The following is an 18,118-nucleotide window of genomic DNA, read 5'->3' on the forward strand; positions in this document are numbered from 1 at the left end:
CATGCTAGTAATGGTCGGCCACTAATGCCGCCGAACCGTCGCCGCTCAACTATAAATACGGGGCTCCTTCTTTGAATTTAGAAATTTACTTCTTCTTTACATTCACTCTGATCCCCTTTCCTCTTCATCTCTTTTTCTCATCATTTGCTTCCACCGCCTTTAAGTGCCGGAAAATTCCAAGCTCCCAGAAAACACCACATTCCGCTACCTTCTGCATCTCTTAACTTAAAAACCATTGCCAAAACTTCTAAAACAGTCCCCCAAAAAGAGAAGGCATCTTCTTCTTCTTCTTCTTCTTCTTTTTCCTGGCCGGCCAAACTTGTGGCGCCGGCCCTTCACGAAATCATTCCCGGTCCCTGTGTGATAAAGAAGGATTTCAATATCGAAAATCCCCCCAATATCCCTAGCCGATGCAAACATGTATCTCGATATATTAGTTCGATATCGAAGAAGCATCTCAAGGCCATGAAGAAGGACTGCGGTTGGGGAGACGAGGTCGTGGTATAGATCCCCGACCCCGAGGATAGCATTACTTCTCACGTGGAGGGGTTCTTAAGTATTTACACTTACCCCTTCACACTGGGTCCCCTTGATCCAGTAGTGATTGACTTTTGCAAAAGGTACGAGGTTACTCTCGGCCAGATCCATCCCTCCTTTTGGCGCATCGTGATTATGCTGCGCTATTTCTCCAGCAAGGCCAACGGATTAGGGTTTACCCTCAACCATCTCATTTGGCTGTATCGACCTCAGCTGTTTCGAGGGTTGATTAAGCTCCAACGTCAATCAAAGAAAGCCTTCTTTTCTAGTAACGACGAGGATAAAGATCGAGGCTGGATGAGCCGGTTCGTCAGAGTGAGGACCTCGGATGTCATCCCTAGGGAACAAATGCCATTCCCGGAGAAATGGAACTTCGAACGTAAGTGAAGTCCTTTTCCAAATACTCTTTCATATTCAGATTCTGAGTTTCGTAATGCCTTTACCTTTTTTGCACCTGTTGCTTGGATGCCCCATGCGATCCCCGTCCTCGAGGACTGGGTTCGAAAATTAGCTGCAACTTCCTCGTATGATGAACGCAAATGGCGTGACTTATTGAGGAGCAAATGGGAGGCCAAGCACTACAGTTAGTTTTTCTCCTAGGTTTTTTGATACTCTTCTTTTGCTGGAGATGTATTCCACACTTATGCCCATCTATGCAGGCATTAGGGACGTTTTTGAAATGAGGCCACCCCGCCCGGGGAAGAGACCGAGTCCCCGATTCCAAAGTCGGGAAAAGACAGCAAGAGAAAAAGGGCTTCGAAGCCCGAAGACCACCAAGATGAGAAGGCCCCTACTCAAAATCCGAGGAGGAAACTTATTCACGTGGACGTGGATTCGGTCTACCAGTTTCTGGATGATGAAGAAAATGAGGGCGAAGAATCAACGCTGGTTCCCTGAACTAGGAATCCGACCGAGGCCGCCAAGCCCTCCGAACTAGAGACCTTGCCTCGTGGTGAGGAAACTCCGAAGAAAGACTCGGGCAAAGCCCCGAGTCCCCTGAGATCGAAAGTATTCCCCCGCCTTCAATAAGCACACCGGAGGGGGCAGATGCTGAGAATCCCGAAGCTAATCAGAGTGCCCCGAGTGAGGACCTCAGGGCCGTGACAATAGGTCACTCCCTTCTCTACCGTCTTACTCTGAGGAGGCGATAAAGGACGTTCGAGCTATGCGAACGCCCGACCCGAACAAGGTCCTTAAGGAAGATACCTTTCAGGATTATTTCACCGGGGTCGAGGATGCTGCCGAACTCAATGACGCATCTACCCTCTTTGAAGAGGCTCATCGTCTCTTCTCTCGCGTAAGCACTTACTTTTAACATTGTAGAATTTTTGGTTTTCTTCTCTTGTCCTAACTGATACCCCTTTTGTTTTTTGTGTAGGCCATCATCAAGTTCAGGGCCGAGCTAAGCCAATGTGAGGCCGAGCTTAGGAAGTCTTCGGATGAGGAGAAGGCCCTAAGGCTCCTTTGTAGCCAAAAGAAGGAGGAGCTCAACGACCTCCGGGCTGATTTGGCCAAAGCTCGCAAAAATGAGGCCGAGCTAGACAAGCAGGTAACCGTAATTTTAAAAGAGTATGGACTTCTTGGCCTTACTTCGGAGGCTAACACTTCAATGTCTCAGCTGCAGCAAAAGTTGGAGATGATCGGGCAGTTTCGGGGCGAGGTCGATCAGGTTAAGACTGATTGCCACCGATGGAAGGAGAACATGGATCGGCTTGCTGCTGATAAAAAGGCTGCTCTAGCCCAACTGGTCTCGGTTGAGACTCAGCTCCGAGGTATCAAAGTGAAAAAACTGGCCCAGGCCAAGAAAATCGAAGAACTCGAGAAAAGACTCGCTGAAGCCGGGGATGAGGTTGTTGAGGCTAAAGCTGAAGTTGAGAAGACGAAGGCCACGACTGATAAAACCATCGCCGTATACTTAAAGGATGCCGAGGCTGTTCAAGCTGAGCTGAGGGAGGCCTCCAACCGGGAAAAACGGGTCAGCGATTCGGCCAAGTACCAATCTCGGATAGAGACCCTCGAAGAGATCCATGCTCGGGGTTTTGACCTCACCAATGAGATAGCCCAAGCAAAAGCACTTGAGGCCGATGCCAAGTTCCTCGCTTCTTCTGATGATGAAGATTCTGTTAGTGACTCTGAGGGCGAAGGAGATGAGGATGAGGCTCCTGAGGAGGAGGTTCCTGAAGATGCAGCTATGGAAGATGTGGCCCCCGGGGATGTGGTTCCCAAGGGTGCAGCTCCCAAAGTAGATTAGGTTCTTTTTGCTCTTGCTTTTTGTATAAGGCCCTTTATGGGCATTGTAAATACCCTTTAAAAATATAAAGAACTCCCTTTGCTTTATCTCCGATTTATATTGAATTTTGCTTCATCTTCATTTGTGGATAATTTCGATGTTATAATTCTACTGATCAAGTGACCACTGGCTCGGGCTCAGAATATAGCAAACCCTTAGATTTTTTAGTGATCAATGGGCGATCTTCGAACTTATAATAGAATACCTCTTAAGGTTTTTGTCAATCCTCGAGCTATGTTTAATTCGATTTGATGCGAGATCGGGATGATGGGACTCTTGAGTCCGAGTTGAGCGATAGTAAGGTCTCGAACTCCGCGTGCTTCGGCCCTTAGGATCTTTTGTATTGGCCCTTAGGCTCTTTAAGTTGGGCCAATTCAGCCTCCAAGATGGCTATAATTTTTCCCTCTTTTCGACTAAAAGACTTATTGAAAATTTCTTTATGCCTTAGCATGTGTTTTTTGTGCCCGTTGGGTTTTCCGAAGGTTCAATCGATTGGTACCCCATTTGTAATCCATTTGTGTTACGGTAATTTAACACCTCTTGAGGTTTTTTCGAAGTTTGATATTATCGAAGCCTTTAAATTATTCGCGGGGCTGATTTTATAGAAGCCCTTTCTTATCTGCTTTTGCCGAGGGTAGCCTAGTTTAATCGGTTTTTCAAAGTATTTGAAGGCCTTTAATTTGTGGCGGAAGTCGGACGTCTCCGAGCCGCATTATTTTGGCCGTAGCCTTTTTATATGACCGTAGTCTTTAGTATGGCCGTAACCTTTAATATGGACGTAGCCTTCGGGTATGTCTCTTGGACTTGTTTCTCGATAACCTTTCGAACTTGTTCAAAAGGTTAGTCCCCGAGTATGATGGCCTTAGCCTTTATATCGAGGGGATGCCTCTTTGAGGTCTTATGAATTCGAGTTTTTGATGACTCGGATGTGTTGATTGTTGATGACAGTCCCCGAGTATTCGGGGTGTATTTGCGTTCTCGCCCTTGAGCTATTTCTCATAGAATTATAAGTATGAAGCTCGTATAATAGTAGACTTCTTTGAGACACAAAGTGTTTTGATATAGAAAGAATGCTTCTTTGAATAATGTGTACATGTTTTGCCATCAGGGCTCGACTGTTCTATATGGACACGGTTCATCTGACCGTTTGGCCCATTACAAAAGTTCTCCTATCGAGGCCCTCTTTGGCGTGAAGTATTTTCCTCGAAAATATAACCTCCGAGGGTGATGCCCCCCAGTATTCGAGGTTGATTGAAAAGAAGCCTTGGATACTGTTGAGTTCTCCTTAGGTAGCACATAGTTGTTGCCTTGTTAAAAACCTCGCCGGTGAAACCCATTTGGGACAAAATCCGATCTAAGGAAAAAAGAGTGCAACGCGTGCTTTAAAACCTAAGATCTTCATATAAAAAGGTGTCCTCGATATCTTCGATCGAACACCTGCAATGGGTTAATTTTAAATTCAAATGGACAAAAGGAGAAAGTCATACTTTAGCAATAGTATTGCTTGAGTAGTGATACATTCCAATTGTTCGGCAGTTGTTCGCCTTCCGTCGTGCTAAGTTTGTAAGATCCTTTACCGACAGCTCCGATGACTCGGTACGTTCCTCCCAATTCAGCCCCAGCTTCCCTTCATTCGGGTCTCGAGTATTGAGGGTGACCTTCCGTAGAACTAAGTCCCCGATTCCGAAGTGTCGAAGGTTAGTCCTTCTATTATAATATCTCTCTATTCTTTGTTTCTGTGCCGCCATCCGAACAAGTGCAGCTTCTCGTTTTTCATCTAATAGCTCGAGGCTAGTATTCATAGCCTCGTGATTTGACTCCTCCGATGCATGTTGAAACCTGGTGCTGGGTTCTCCAACCTCGACCGGGATTAAGGCCTCGGAGCCATATGCTAAAGACAACGGAGTAGCCCCCGTGCTGGACTTCGATGTCGTTCGATATGCCCAAAGGACCTCGGGTAGATCTTCTCTCCCTTTTCCCTTTGCATCGTCCAACCTTTTCTTTAAGTTTTGAATGATAGTTTTGTTTGTTGACTCGGCCTGTCCATTCCCGGTTGGGTGGTACGGTGTTGATAAGATTCTCTTTATTTTGTGTGCTTCGAGAAACTCCGTTACCTTGCTGCCGACGAATTGCTTTCCATTGTCACATACAATCTCGGCAGGTATCCCGAACCGGCATATGATGTGGTCCCAGATGAAGTCAATAACTTCCTTTTCTCTGACCTTCTCAAAGGCCTGTGCTTCCACCTATTTAAAAAACTAATCAGTCATAAATAAAATGAATTTATCTTTACCTAGGGCCGTTGTTAGAGGGCTGACTATGTCCATCCCCCATTTCATGAAAGGCCACGGGGACAGGATTGAGTGTAATTGCTCCCCGGGCTAATGAATCATTGGTGCGAACCTTTGACATTTATCACATTTTTTGACAAACTCCTTAGTATCTTTTTCCATGCTATCCCAGTAATACCCTGCTCTAATAATTTTGTGAATCAAAGACTCAGCGCCGGAGTAATTCCCACAAGTGCCTTCGTGGATTTCTCGTAGGATATAATCGGTATCCGCCGGCCCTAAACATACCGCCAATGGTCCGTCGAAAGTCCTCTTGTACAATGTTCCATCTTCATCCAATACGAACCTAGCAGCCTTGGTTCGTAGAGCCCTTTACTCTTTATGATCCGATGGGAGCTTTCCATTCTTCAAATAGTCGATATACTTATTCCTCCAATCCCAAGTCAAACTCGTAAAATTTATTCCGGCATGACCCTCTTCGACCACAGATCTCGATAATTGGACGACAGTCCCCGGGACGTTATCATCTTCTTTGACCGATGACCCCAAATTAGCAAGTGCATCGGCCTCATTATTTTGTTGCACATGATCTAGAGTCCATTCCTTGAAGCGGTGCAAGGTTACCTGTAGCTTATCCAAGTATCGTTGCATCCCATCTTCTCGAACTTCAAAACTTTTATTTACTTGGTTTACTACCAACAGTGAATCGCACTTGGCTTCAATGACTTCTGCCCCCAAGCTTTTAGCTAGCTCGAGACCTACAGTCATGGCCTCATACTCGGCCTCATTATTAGTCAACCTAGAAGTTTTGATAGATTGTCTAATAATACTACCTGTTGGCGGCTTCAAAACAATGCCAAGCCCGGACCCTTTCACATTCGAGGCTCCATCTGTGGAAAGGGTCCATACCCCCAATGATGTACCTGATTTTAGCAGAAGCTCTTTCTCCACTTCGGGTACGAGGGTCGGCATAAAATCGGCCACGAAATCAGCTAAGATTTGAGACTTGATGGTCGTTCCGGGTTGATATTTGATATCGTACCCGCCAAGTTTGACGGCCCATTTGGCCAGCCGGCCCAATAGTTCGAGCTTATGCAAAACATTTCTAAGGGGGTAAGTAGTTATCATGCATATTGGGTGACACTGGAAATATGGCTTTAACTTTCTAGATGCGCTTATTAATGCAAGTGCTAATTTTTCTAAGTGAGGGTACCTAGTTTCAGCATCTCCTAGAGTTCGACTTACGTAATAAATAGGGAATTTCGTACCTTGCTTTTCTCGAACCAGTACCCCACTTACCGCTATCTCGGACACTGCCAAATATAAGTAAAACTTTTCATCTACCTTCAGGGTGTGAAGCAAAGGTAGGCTCGATAAGTATCGCTTCAACTCCTCTAAGGCCTGCTGGCATTTCGGGGTCCATGCGAAATGCTTTTTCTTTTTGAGCAAGGAAAAGAACCTGTGGCTTCGATCTGACGACCTCGAAATGAATCGACCCAAGGCGGCTATTCATCCTGTTAGCCTTTGAACGTCTTTCACGCTATCCACGATTGTGATATCCTCGATGGCCTTAATCTTTTTGGGGTTGATCTCGACCCCCCGGTTAGACACCATGAAGCCGAGGAACTTGCCCGAGCCGACTCCGAAGGCAAATTTTTCCGGGTTAAGCTTCATGTTGTACTTCCTTAAGATTTTGAATGTTTCCTGCAAATGAGTTAAATGGTCCTCTGCGCGCAAGGACTTAACCAACATATCGCTAATGTAAACTTCCATTGATTTACCTATCTGTTCCTCGAACATCTTGTTAACTGGGCGTTGGTATGTAGCTCCAGCATTTTTTAGCCCAAAGGGCATTACGTTGTAACAATAAGTTCCAAACTTAGTGATAAACGAGGTCTTTTCCTGGTCCCCCGGGTTCATCTGAATCTGATTGTACCCAGAGTAGGCATCGAGAAAGGTAAGGATCTCGTGGCCATCCGTGGTATCGATCATGCGATCGATATTAGGCAGTGGGAAAGAGTCTTTAGGGCATACTTTGTTTAAATCCTTATAATCTACGCACATTCTAAGTTTGTTTCCCTTTTTAGGAACTACGACTACGTTGGCTAACCAGTCGGGGTATTTTACCTCCCGAATAGACCCTATTTTAAGGAGTTTCGTTACCTCATCCTTTATGAATGCATACTTTACCTCGGACTGGGGCCTCCTTTTTTGCTTCACTGGTTTGAACCTGGGGTTGATGCTTAGCCGGTGCGTTGTTATTTCCGGCGGGATCCCTGTCATGTCTAAATGGGACCAAGCAAAGCAATCCATATTATCGATAAGAAATTGAATGAGTTTTTTCCTGAGTTCGGGGGTTAACCCCGTTCCCAGGTATACCTTTTTCTCGGGCATGTACTCGATGAGTATGACCTGTTCCAGTTCCTCGACCGTTGATTTGGTTGCGTCTGACTCTTCGGGAACAACGAAGGTTCGAGGAGTAAGGGAATCCTCTTCTTCTTCTTCTTCGATTACCTGTTCCTCCGGCTCGATCGGGACTGGGATTGGTGATTGCTATTTGTCCGCCTGCTTATCTTTGGTGCTCGACTTTTCCGAGGTTGAAGGCACTGGTATCGGTGTCACTTCATCGACTGCAAACATTTCCTTTGCAGCGTGTTGTTCTCTGTAAACCGTTTTCACACCATCCACTGTTGGAAATTTCATCATCTGATGAAGGGTTGAAGGTACTGCCCTCATGCTGTGGATCCATGGCCTCCCGAGGAATGCATTATACCTCATGTCGCCTTCGATGACATGGAATTTTGTATCTTGGATGGTCCCGGCTACGTTCACTGGTAGGATTATCTCCCCCTTCGTTGTTTCGCTTGCCATGTTGAAGCCATTTAGGACCCGGGATGCAGGTACAATTTGATCCTGTAGGCCGAGCCGCTCTACGACCCTCGATCTGATTATGTTTGCTGAGCTACCTAGATCCACTAGAACACGTTTAACTTGAATTTTATTTAACAAAATAGAAATTACCAGGGCGTCATTGTGCGGCTGAGATATGCCTCCCACTTCCTCGTCATTGAAGGATAGGACGCCCTCGGGCACATAGCTCTGAGTCCGTTTTTCTCTGGTGATCGACACCTTGGTGCGTTTGAACACAAGCCCTTGTGGAACATCGACACCGCCAACGATCACATGGATTACATGCTGCGGTTCTTCCTGCTCATTTTTTCTGTTTGCATCTCTTTCCCTGAAGTGGTTCTTAGCTCGATCATTGAGAAATTCTCGAAGGTGACCCTCGTTGAACAACTGAGCTACCTCCTCCCTTAGTTGCCTGCAGTCTTCGGTTCTATGGCCATGTGTGCCATGGGACTTACACATCAAGTTTGGATTCTTTTGAGAAGGATCGGTTTGTATAGGCCTGGGCCACCTGGTGTCTTTGATTCTTCCAATAGCTGACACGATCCCCGATGCATCTACACTGAAATTATACTCCTACAATCGAGGTGCCTCCACGGGGTCGGTATATTTATCGAACTCATTCTTACTCATGAGTCATCGAGAGCTTTGACCTCGATCATTTCTCCGATCATTCTGAGGAGCGTTACGCCCCGAGCCATTATTTCTCCGATCGACACACGGTTGATATCGTTCCTTGTTTGATCTTGATTCCCTGTCTGTATCCCTCGGGGGCTTGGCTGCCAATCTATTAGGATGAACTGAACCCGAGGGGGCTCCCAACTGGTCGTCTTCGACCCTGATCTTCGATTGATAACGATTATGTACATCTGACCATGTCACAGCTGGATACTCGATCAGATTCTGCTTTAATTGTCGAGACGCGATCGAACTCCGCTCATTCAAACCCTGCATAAATGCTTGTACTGCCCAACCATCCGAGACCGGTGGTAATTCCATTTGCTCCTTCTGAAACCAGGATACGAACTCCCTTAGCATCTCATCGTTCCTCTGTCTTATCTTAAAAACGTCTGATTTCCTTATTGCCACCTTTATGGTCCTGGCATGTGCTTTCACGAAGGCGTCTGCTAACATAGCAAACGAATCGATAGAGTTCCAGGGCAAGTTGTGATACCAAATCATGGCTCCCTTAGACAAAGTTTCCCCAAATTTTTTCAACAATACTGATTCGATCTCATCATCATTCAAGTCGCTTCCTTTAATCCCGCAAGTATATGAGGCAATATGTTCGTTAGGATCGGTTGTTCCGTTGTATTTAGGTATATCGGGCATGCGAAACTTTTAGAATAGGAATCGGAGCCGCGCTCTGTGGGAATGGTTTTTGTATGATTTTTTTGGCATCTAAACCTTTCAAGACCGGGGGTGCCCCCGGTATTTGATCAACACGGGAGTTATAAGTCTCAACTTTCTTGTCATTATCCTCAATCTTCTTCTCCCCGAACTCGATTCTGTTGGTGAGTTCCTCGAGCATCCTCATAATTGTGGATGAGTCCCTGAGCCATTACCGTTTGAGCTTTCCAGTATCGGCTCAGTACGTCGGGTATTTTCTGGTTCCACTATACTTGGAGTTTTGTGCTGACTCTGAAGTTGAGCGATAGCAACCTGTTGAGCTTGTAGCATCTCGAATATTACTTGGAGGCTGACTCTCCCATCTCCTAGACCTTGTGTTCCTTGGCCACCAGACCGGGCTTCCTTGCGTACACTTCCTCCGGGGTCCGCGACTAAATCCGTATCCAAAGCAATGTGCAAACTAACATCGACTGGTTCCCCGTTTGACACTTCCACAGGGTTAATCGCTGGTACACCAACCCCTACATTGTTGTTTTCCCCATGAAATCCAAGACCCTCATCGCCGTGTACGGGTGTGTTTTGCGAGTTTGACATATTTTAACCTGAAAGTAAGAATTCTTGACAAGAACAAGTGTGAAAATAACGTGTGTTATCAGAATCAGTACTGAAATAGTCACTATTATCTTTAGCCCCACGGTGGGGGCCAAACTGTTTACCTCGAAAATACGAGTAACAATTAAATTTGATTTATGGTTTTAAAGATACGTGATTTAGTTCAATACTAATTAATAACCAAGAAATCTGAAGTATAAATGAAAGGAATAAGTAAAACCAAATCAGAATGCAGGCTAGTCTCGACCTCGAGCCAATGTGACGTCGAGATGGATCAAGAACAATAAAGCAAGAATAATAAAGCTAAAGGACAATTCTGATGAACAATGAGCGAAAATGTAAGAGAGTATATTCTTTGCCAATAATTGATGATGTTTACAAATGATTGGGGTCCCCTTTATATAATAGGGAAATCCTATATAACATGATTCGTACAAATCTATCCCGGGATTTACGCCACGATCTTAGGGACGTGGAAGTAATCTTGCTCATTCTGTTACAAATCCATAATGGCATTATCTCGAGGCCATTCATATTACGCTTCGACGTTCCTCGAACACTTAGTTCTTCGAGCCTTGTACTCTGTCATCGAGCTCGAGCCTGGTCCATCGAGCTTGAACTTGATCCATCCTGAACTCGGGCTTAAGGCGACCCCTCGAGCCCGGGAAATTGCGCATACCCGTTTTCTCCCGGATTTACGCCACGACCTTGGGGACGTGGCAGGAATCTTGCTCATTCTGTTACAAATCCATAACGGCATTATCTCGAGGCCAGTCATATTAAGCTTCGACGTTCCTCGAACACTTAGTTCTTCGAGCCTTGTACTCTGTCATTGAGCTCTAGCCTGGTCCATCGAGCTTGAACTCTATCCATCCTGAACTCGAGCTTAAGGCGACCCCTCGAGCCCGGAAAATTGGACATACCCGATTTCGACCGTATACAGTGGCATAATGAGCTAAAGCTGCTGGACTTTAAAAGTTATTCCTGTGAGGAAGTGAGTTTCCACGACCCTTTGTTTGTATAGTAGAATTTAGGCTGATATCTTGAGAAGTTTTGTGTTAGAAATTTTAATATGTTTCTTTTGTTTATCCGGGTTATGTTTCATTTCCTATCTGTTCTTTTTGTTTAGCAGTAAGAATGTCTAATCAAGTATAAGTTTCAAGATAAATGTTAACATTATAGTAATTGAATGCAATCCGAAGGTGACATGTTTTAAATTTTCCCGTATCTCTAATTCTCTAATTCTTTTTTTATTATTTATTAGATTTAGTAGATAAAGCGCTCGATAATAGCTAATTCGTTACCAATACGTTTGAAGTCTTATTGGTTTGGTAGCGGATTACTACATTTATAAATTGATAACTGATAAGCTAAACCGTTAAGCATAAATATCTACCCGATAAGCACTCCTACCGAGACAAGATTTTCATTAAGATATTTAAATACAAAGAAATAAATATGCAAAGAAGATAAAAATTTCAACACGTAAAAAATAATTTTATATATATATATATATATATATATATATATGACCGATAACATTGTTAAAGGAGGTAACCAAACTTTCCAGAAACCAACAGCTTTTCTGCCTTAAATGGGTAGAGGTAGACATATATAAAGTACCCTCTCCCCACTAACACTAAAACTTACTGTTTTTTCTGTAAAACAATATTTTCAACCATTCTGTAGTGAAGTTTTCTCTTTCTCTTTTGTCTCCCAATAATTTTATCTTTTCTCACTACAGAATAAGAATATTTTCTTTCAGATATTTTATTTACAAAACTCGAATTTAAAATTTTCTAATTAAAGATAAAGAAATATTTCCGAACATTTTTTCTTACCACTTTTAGTTTGGTGGAGATGCAAATCTTGTTTGTTGATACTACTTGAAAAATACTTGAGGTTTTATCTAACGCACTGTTCGAAACTCGATAAATAATTGGTCTGCTCTCTTCTCCATTTAGAACTTTTGCTTGTTATATATTTTGAATTTGTGAACTGCACATCATAAATTACGCGTTACGCTCTTAATACTAGAATAAAATCTAAATGCAAAATGCAACCTAGAACTTATAATAAGGTTTTGTTAAAAATAAGCTTTGTTTATATCATCCTAGTCCCTATCTATAATCAGGTAAAATTACTAGCTTACCCCTACCTTGTAAATGGGGGTGGGATAGGGTGTAGGGACCACAAAGAGGTAAGAACAGATATCTCCAGAGCCATGGATGCCCATAGCAGACTTAATGGTTAGTGATGAATATTTTAATTAATAAAAATAAAGAGGAAATCCTAATGACCAAATTACCATCAGCCTATTTAAATTGCTATTTCATTTGTATGAATTTATGTGAAAATATTTGATTAGATAAGAAACTTTGAAATATATTAAATTATATAAAACATTTGACATATAACCCCAATATATACTTTTAGGAAATACCAAAATTATTTTAAAAAAATAAATGATAATGAGAATTTGACATTTCTTTTATTATTTTTTAGAAAAATAAATTTTATATCAAGCCGAGTTTAATAAATCATATTATTAAGAGTAAAATAAAAAATATTTTTAAAAAAAATATCTTTCTTTTTAAAAGTAGATTTAGTGGGCGTTTGGATATAAGAATTGTAAAATTTCAAAAAAAAAGTGAAAAAATCAAGTGAAAATGGTATTTGAAAAATAGAGTTGTGTTTGGACATGAATATAATTTTGGGTTGTTTTCGAAACTTTGTGAGTGATTTAAGTGAAATTTTTTTTAAAAAAAATCTTTTTGAAATTTTTCAAATTTTTGAAAAATTTCTAAATTTATCTTCAAGTAAAAATTGAAATGGGCCAAACATTAATTTAAAAAAAAATAAAAAAATTTCGAAAAAAATGAATGTTTTTTTATGTCCAATCGGGCTCTTAAGAGAAAGTATAACATAAAATGGGAGATGAGAGTACTAATAAAAAAAACTAATATTAATGGGTGGGGACCACATGGCACACAAACAAATATTAATGGCTGACAGAGTTAAGAAAAAAGCTTCACAATCATGGTTTCCAATAGCAGACTGGTGATGAATCATGAACCAAAGTCAAGAAAGATAACTTCTTAAAATGAGGGTAAAATAGTAAAAACACAATTGCCCACACCATAGGCCCATCACTATCAGTAGAGGAAACACCAGCCTAAAAACAAGGTACACAACACCTTTGCCATACTATCAGAAAAAAAGAAGCATCTCTCTCTGTCCTCTTTTTCAGCAAAATCCATAGCCTCATCACTTTTTCTCTCTCAAAAGCAAAAAAATACACACAGACACACAGTGACACCCCCCCCCCCCCCCAATAAAAGTCCACCTCACAAGTCACAAATTACCTTCTTTTTTTCTTCTATATGACTGCTACAGCTACATATATGTCTATATCCTAATTCCATAGCCAAAGTAATGTAAGAAGATGATTCAAGAAACATGAAAATTCCACCCCCTACCCCCCCACCCCACCTCACCCCATCCCCCAAAACACCCCCAAGAAGACTCCACACCATCAAACTCTCTCTAATGGGCTAGCTGGACCAAAATATATGCATTCAAGAAACATGAAAATTCACCCCCCTAACCCCCCCCCCCCCCCAAACACCCCAAAGAAGTGTCCACACCATCAAACTATATACATTCAAGAAAAACTCAAAAGAAATCAAGAATGGACATACACAACCAAACCCACTTCACATATACACATACAAAACCAAAAGTCATAATTTTTGCCAGAAATACCCTTCTGCTCCCCCCCAAAAAAATTATATACCCACCCCCCCTCCCCCTCCCTCTTTCCATCTTCATCACTGTCTTAAAAGAACAACAAGAAACAATGTTTGTGTGTGTATTATGTTATGTACTATTATTATTACGGTTTTTTTTCTATTTTCTTTTTTCTTGTTTACCGGTTTATGTGGGTTTGTCTTGGTCAGAGTTTTTGCAAAGGCAAGAACTTTCTCACCACAATACACTCTCTCTATCTCTTCTCCACCCACCCCACCACCTCCCATACCCCCAATTGGTTCTGTCTTTTCTATTCTTTTCTCTTACCCTTTGCCCTATTTGTTTCATTATTGTTCTTATCTTTCTCATTTCACACGCCTCTTTCTCTTCTTTTTCTCTCTTCTGTCGCCATACCCTTTTCTTGGTTTCTTCATTTACATCCAAAGATCGGTTCTTTTTTGTGTTTGGTGTTTTGAATTCTTTGTGATTTGATTAAATATGTCTAAGAAGATGAAAAGGGTTGCTTTAGATTCATCAAAATATGTTGTTTTTGAGGATGCTAAGGCTAGATTGAAGCATCAGACTTTATTTCAGGACTTCCAAGAACTCCATAAGGTAATAAGTTTGGCCCTTTGTTTTGAAGATCTATGCTTTCTCTTTGATATATATGTGTGTGTGTGTGTGTTTGGGGTTTTTGTGTTTGAGCAGTTGCTTGATTTGTCTCTATTGGAGTTTGTTGTTGTTAGATTCCTTTTGGTATCATTGTTGGTTTTGATCTGTTTCCTTTTGATGAATCTTGGGTTATTTTGTGTTGTCTCTATGTTCAATTATTTGGATGAAGTTAACCCTTTTCAGCTCTCAACTATTGGGGCTTTACCCTGTAATTGATTTTTGTTCTTATGTTTTTTTTTGTTTTGAGTTGAGCTTAAATGGCCTCTCTACTCTTTCGGGGTAGGGCTAAGGTCTGCGAACACACTACCCTCCCCAGACCCCACTAGTGAGATTTCACTCGTCGTTGTTGTTGTTGTGAGTTGAGCTTAAATGGAGAAGTGAGGATTCATACCGCTGACCCCAACTTATTTGGGCCTGAGGTGGTGGTAGTAGTAGCAGGGGCGGATTTAGGGGGTGGAAGGGGTTCACTCGAACTCCCTTTTCCAAAAAATTGCACTGTATGTATAAGGCGCCTCCATATATGATATTTTGAATCCCCTCGCCACAATCCAAAAGCATAGCTTATAGGTCCAGGGGGTTCAATACTTTTGTGAAGTTACTAGTTCAATTCTCATTGGCCATAGGCCCTTTTAATTTTTTAACTTATTCTTTTTTGAACCCACTTAGCGGAATCTTGCCTCCTAGTAGTAGTAGTTGTTTGTTTGTTTTCGTTAGTTTTGTGAATTGAAGAACTTTTGTTTCCCTAACCTTGTGCTATTTTAGAGTTGAGAACATTTTAAATTACTTGCCCTTTGAGAATTTTAAAGCTCTCTAACCTTTGTTTTCGTAACCTTATAGCATAGTTCAATAATTTTATGCTAGAACATTGATTAACTTTTGCTGAATCGAGTCGCATACGAAAGTCCACACTATTTTTTCACTTTTCATAGTACCAAGCCTTACTTATGTGTTATTGTTTATTGCTTTTCATCTATTTTCTGGTACTTATGATGTTGCTATTATTTCTATGGTTTCTGATGATGGTACTGATATATTGTCTTTTTCGTCTCCTTGAGCTGAGGGTCTATCGGAAAAAGCCTCTCTACTCCTTTGGGGTAGGGGTAAGGTCTGCGTATACTCTGCCCTCCCTAGACACAAGAGTAGTTGTTGTTGTTGAGTCGCATACGAAAGTGTGGTTGTAAATATTCAGTTAACTTACATGTTAACTTGATAATTATTGTTTACAGGAAACTAGTGATACGAGGGACAAATTGGAGGATGCAAAAATGAGGAAGCAAAGATTACTTGCTGAAGTTCAGTAAGTATTCTTGTTGTTTTTCTTTTCTTTTCTTATTTGGATTTCATTTTCATTATGTTAGTATAGGTTCTAATAGGAAGATTACCTGAGGTCAACTTAGTCGTCGACTTTGACACTAAATCATTTTTGTCATTGGTCAATTATTATAATGTTTACGTATATTAATGGTTGAACACGCCAAGTTTAAAATCATGGATCCTCCTCCGGCTGATGCAACCGGTTTTCCAAAATATTTGCAGAGTTCTCCCTTCTTTAATTCTAAATGCATTTCGCGTAAATTTGCAGTTTCTTGCGTCGAAGGCACAAATACCTACTGCGAATGAAGTCGAGTCATCCGGAGGAGCAAGAACGAGCAGCCCTGCCAAACCCGGAGTTGTATTGTAAAAATGGGATGAAGGATCGACTTCCAAGCAAAAAAGAGGCAAAGCTGTATAAACTGCCCCCTCTTCCTTTGCCAAAACAGAAAGGGAAGATGCATGTTTCAAAGGAAGCTGCTCCGCTGAAGACGCCTCCTGATATTTTCATGAGTCATAAGCATACATTACGTATCGGAAAAGACGATGTTTTGCATAGTACGGTTTCAAGTTTGAACCATAAATCAAGAGTATATAGTGGAAAGGAAGTGCCATTCCGAAAAGCAGTTCCAGCGTTTGATTTGAATCAAAACGACAGATCATTCGCTGGGAATGGTTCCGTTTCGAGGAGCACCAGACCCATCTTTGATTTGAATCAAGAAACTCTTCATGGTGGGAAAGACGTCGCATTGCCAAGTCGAGCTCCAGTCATTGATTTGAATGAAATCTCGGTAAATATCTGAACTAGAAACCTGAAGTACATTGTTATATATTACTTCCTATGTTCCATAATATGAGACTCTTTTTGTATTTTAGTCTCTTCCAAAAAAATGCCACATTTCTATATTTGGAGAAACATTCACTTTGCACTAACCATTTTGTAAAAGAAATGTCAGTTTCAAACGTCTTTTTTTATTGCTTAAACTCCATGTTCGGTCAAACACATTCTCATAAAATGAACTGAGGAATTTGTTGTACATTTTGTGATTAACACGTTGAACGCTTGTTGTCTTTGACTTCTAATTTGCAGATGGGGGAAGAGGAACCACAAGCAAATACCGAACCAGTGAAGTTTGAGGATCCAAAGAGAGGGTTAATCAGAAACCTAAACGATGATCAGCCTAGCGATTTGAAGTTATCGATATGCAGAAATTTGGGAGAAGGAACTTCTCGTGTTGAGAAGCGAAAGATATCGTGGCAAGACCCTGTTGCTTTGAGGGTTTGATCCATCGTTTACGGTTTCAGTTAATTAGTACTCCTAGTTAAAAACTTTTGATCTAGGGCAAGCACTATTACAGTTGTAGTTACCCTACCCAAAGAGGTCGTGACTGGCCCTCGGGGATTTCTCCGTTATCAAAAAAGAAAAAGTTACTCCTAGAGTTTTGTTTTTCTCCAATATGATGTAGGTGTGTTTTCTCCTTTTTGTATAAAGAAAACTCAGATATATATAGTGATAATGATATACATGCTATATTGATTGGCAGTGATGAAAATATAATCAACATAATCAAGTAGAATGTATTCTTGAGCAGTTTTCTTGGAGAAGTTTGGGTTATGTCCTTTATTTGTTGATTCCTATATTGAACTGAGACGGGCTTAAATGGTGCGACATGAACAGTAAGGATCTTTTAGTCGATCTGAACTTATATGATGTCCTTCGAACGTGGATTCACGTAGAACATCGCGCCACCATACGAACATGGTATATAGGATAAATTTGAGGCCATAAACTTGGCATGCTAAGGTACTTCTTGGACATAGAGGTTTTCGGCTTGTGATTGAGAATGGCAAAGATGATACTAAAGGGCAGCTCGGTGCACTAAGCTCCAGTTATGTGCGGGGTCTGGGAAGGGTCGAATCACAACTCTGTATTTCTGCAAGAGACTGTTTCCACGGCTTGAACCTGTGACCTCTTGGTCACATGACGACAACTTTTACCAATTATGCCAAGGCTCCCCTTCGAAGTTAAGATGACACTAAAGGGCAGCTCGGTGCACTAAGCTCTCGCTATGTGCGGGGCTCGGGGAAGGGGCGGACCATAACCCTGCATTTCTACCAAAGATTGTTTCCACGGCCTGAACCCTGCCAAGGCTCCCTTCGAAGTTAAGATGACACTAAATTTCGATTACGGGAATAAGCAGCCAATACATATGGAAATTACAGAGACTACAATATTAACATATTTTGAATATTTCTTCTGCAGAAATTGACTTTTAATTAGAGAGGCATATAAAGGCTGCAATCAGTAAAGCATAGAAGTAAGAACATCAAATTCTTGTTAAGAAACTAATGCTACTCTTTTTAATTCTTTCTAGTTCTTTTTGTTCTTCAATTCTAA

At 41.6% G+C, this 18,118-nt stretch overlaps 1 protein-coding gene across 1 annotated transcript; it reads left to right on the top strand.

Moving 5' to 3' along the window:
- Positions 1-13,654: 13,654 nt before the first annotated feature.
- LOC109213547 lies at positions 13,655-17,311 on the top strand. Its single transcript, XM_019377362.1, has 4 exons — positions 13,655-14,352; positions 15,636-15,706; positions 15,992-16,511; positions 16,811-17,311. The coding sequence occupies exons 1-4, from the start codon at positions 14,236-14,238 to the stop codon at positions 17,003-17,005; spliced, it is 903 nt and encodes a 300-aa protein (XP_019232907.1). The 5' UTR covers positions 13,655-14,235; the 3' UTR covers positions 17,006-17,311.
- Positions 17,312-18,118: the final 807 nt, after the last annotated feature.

The sequence above is a fragment of the Nicotiana attenuata genome, unplaced genomic scaffold (genome assembly GCF_001879085.1).
Source record: "Nicotiana attenuata strain UT unplaced genomic scaffold, NIATTr2, whole genome shotgun sequence".
Lineage (NCBI taxonomy): Eukaryota > Viridiplantae > Streptophyta > Magnoliopsida > Solanales > Solanaceae > Nicotiana > Nicotiana attenuata.

Coding starts and splice junctions, on each gene's coding strand:
- LOC109213547 (XM_019377362.1), top strand. CDS start 14,236: ATGTCTAAGAAGATGAAAAGGGTTGCTTTAGATTCATCAAAATATGTT. Junction 14,353..15,635: donor ACTTCCAAGAACTCCATAAG/GTAATAAGTTTG, acceptor TATTGTTTACAG/GAAACTAGTGATACGAGGGA. Junction 15,707..15,991: donor AGATTACTTGCTGAAGTTCA/GTAAGTATTCTT, acceptor GTAAATTTGCAG/TTTCTTGCGTCGAAGGCACA.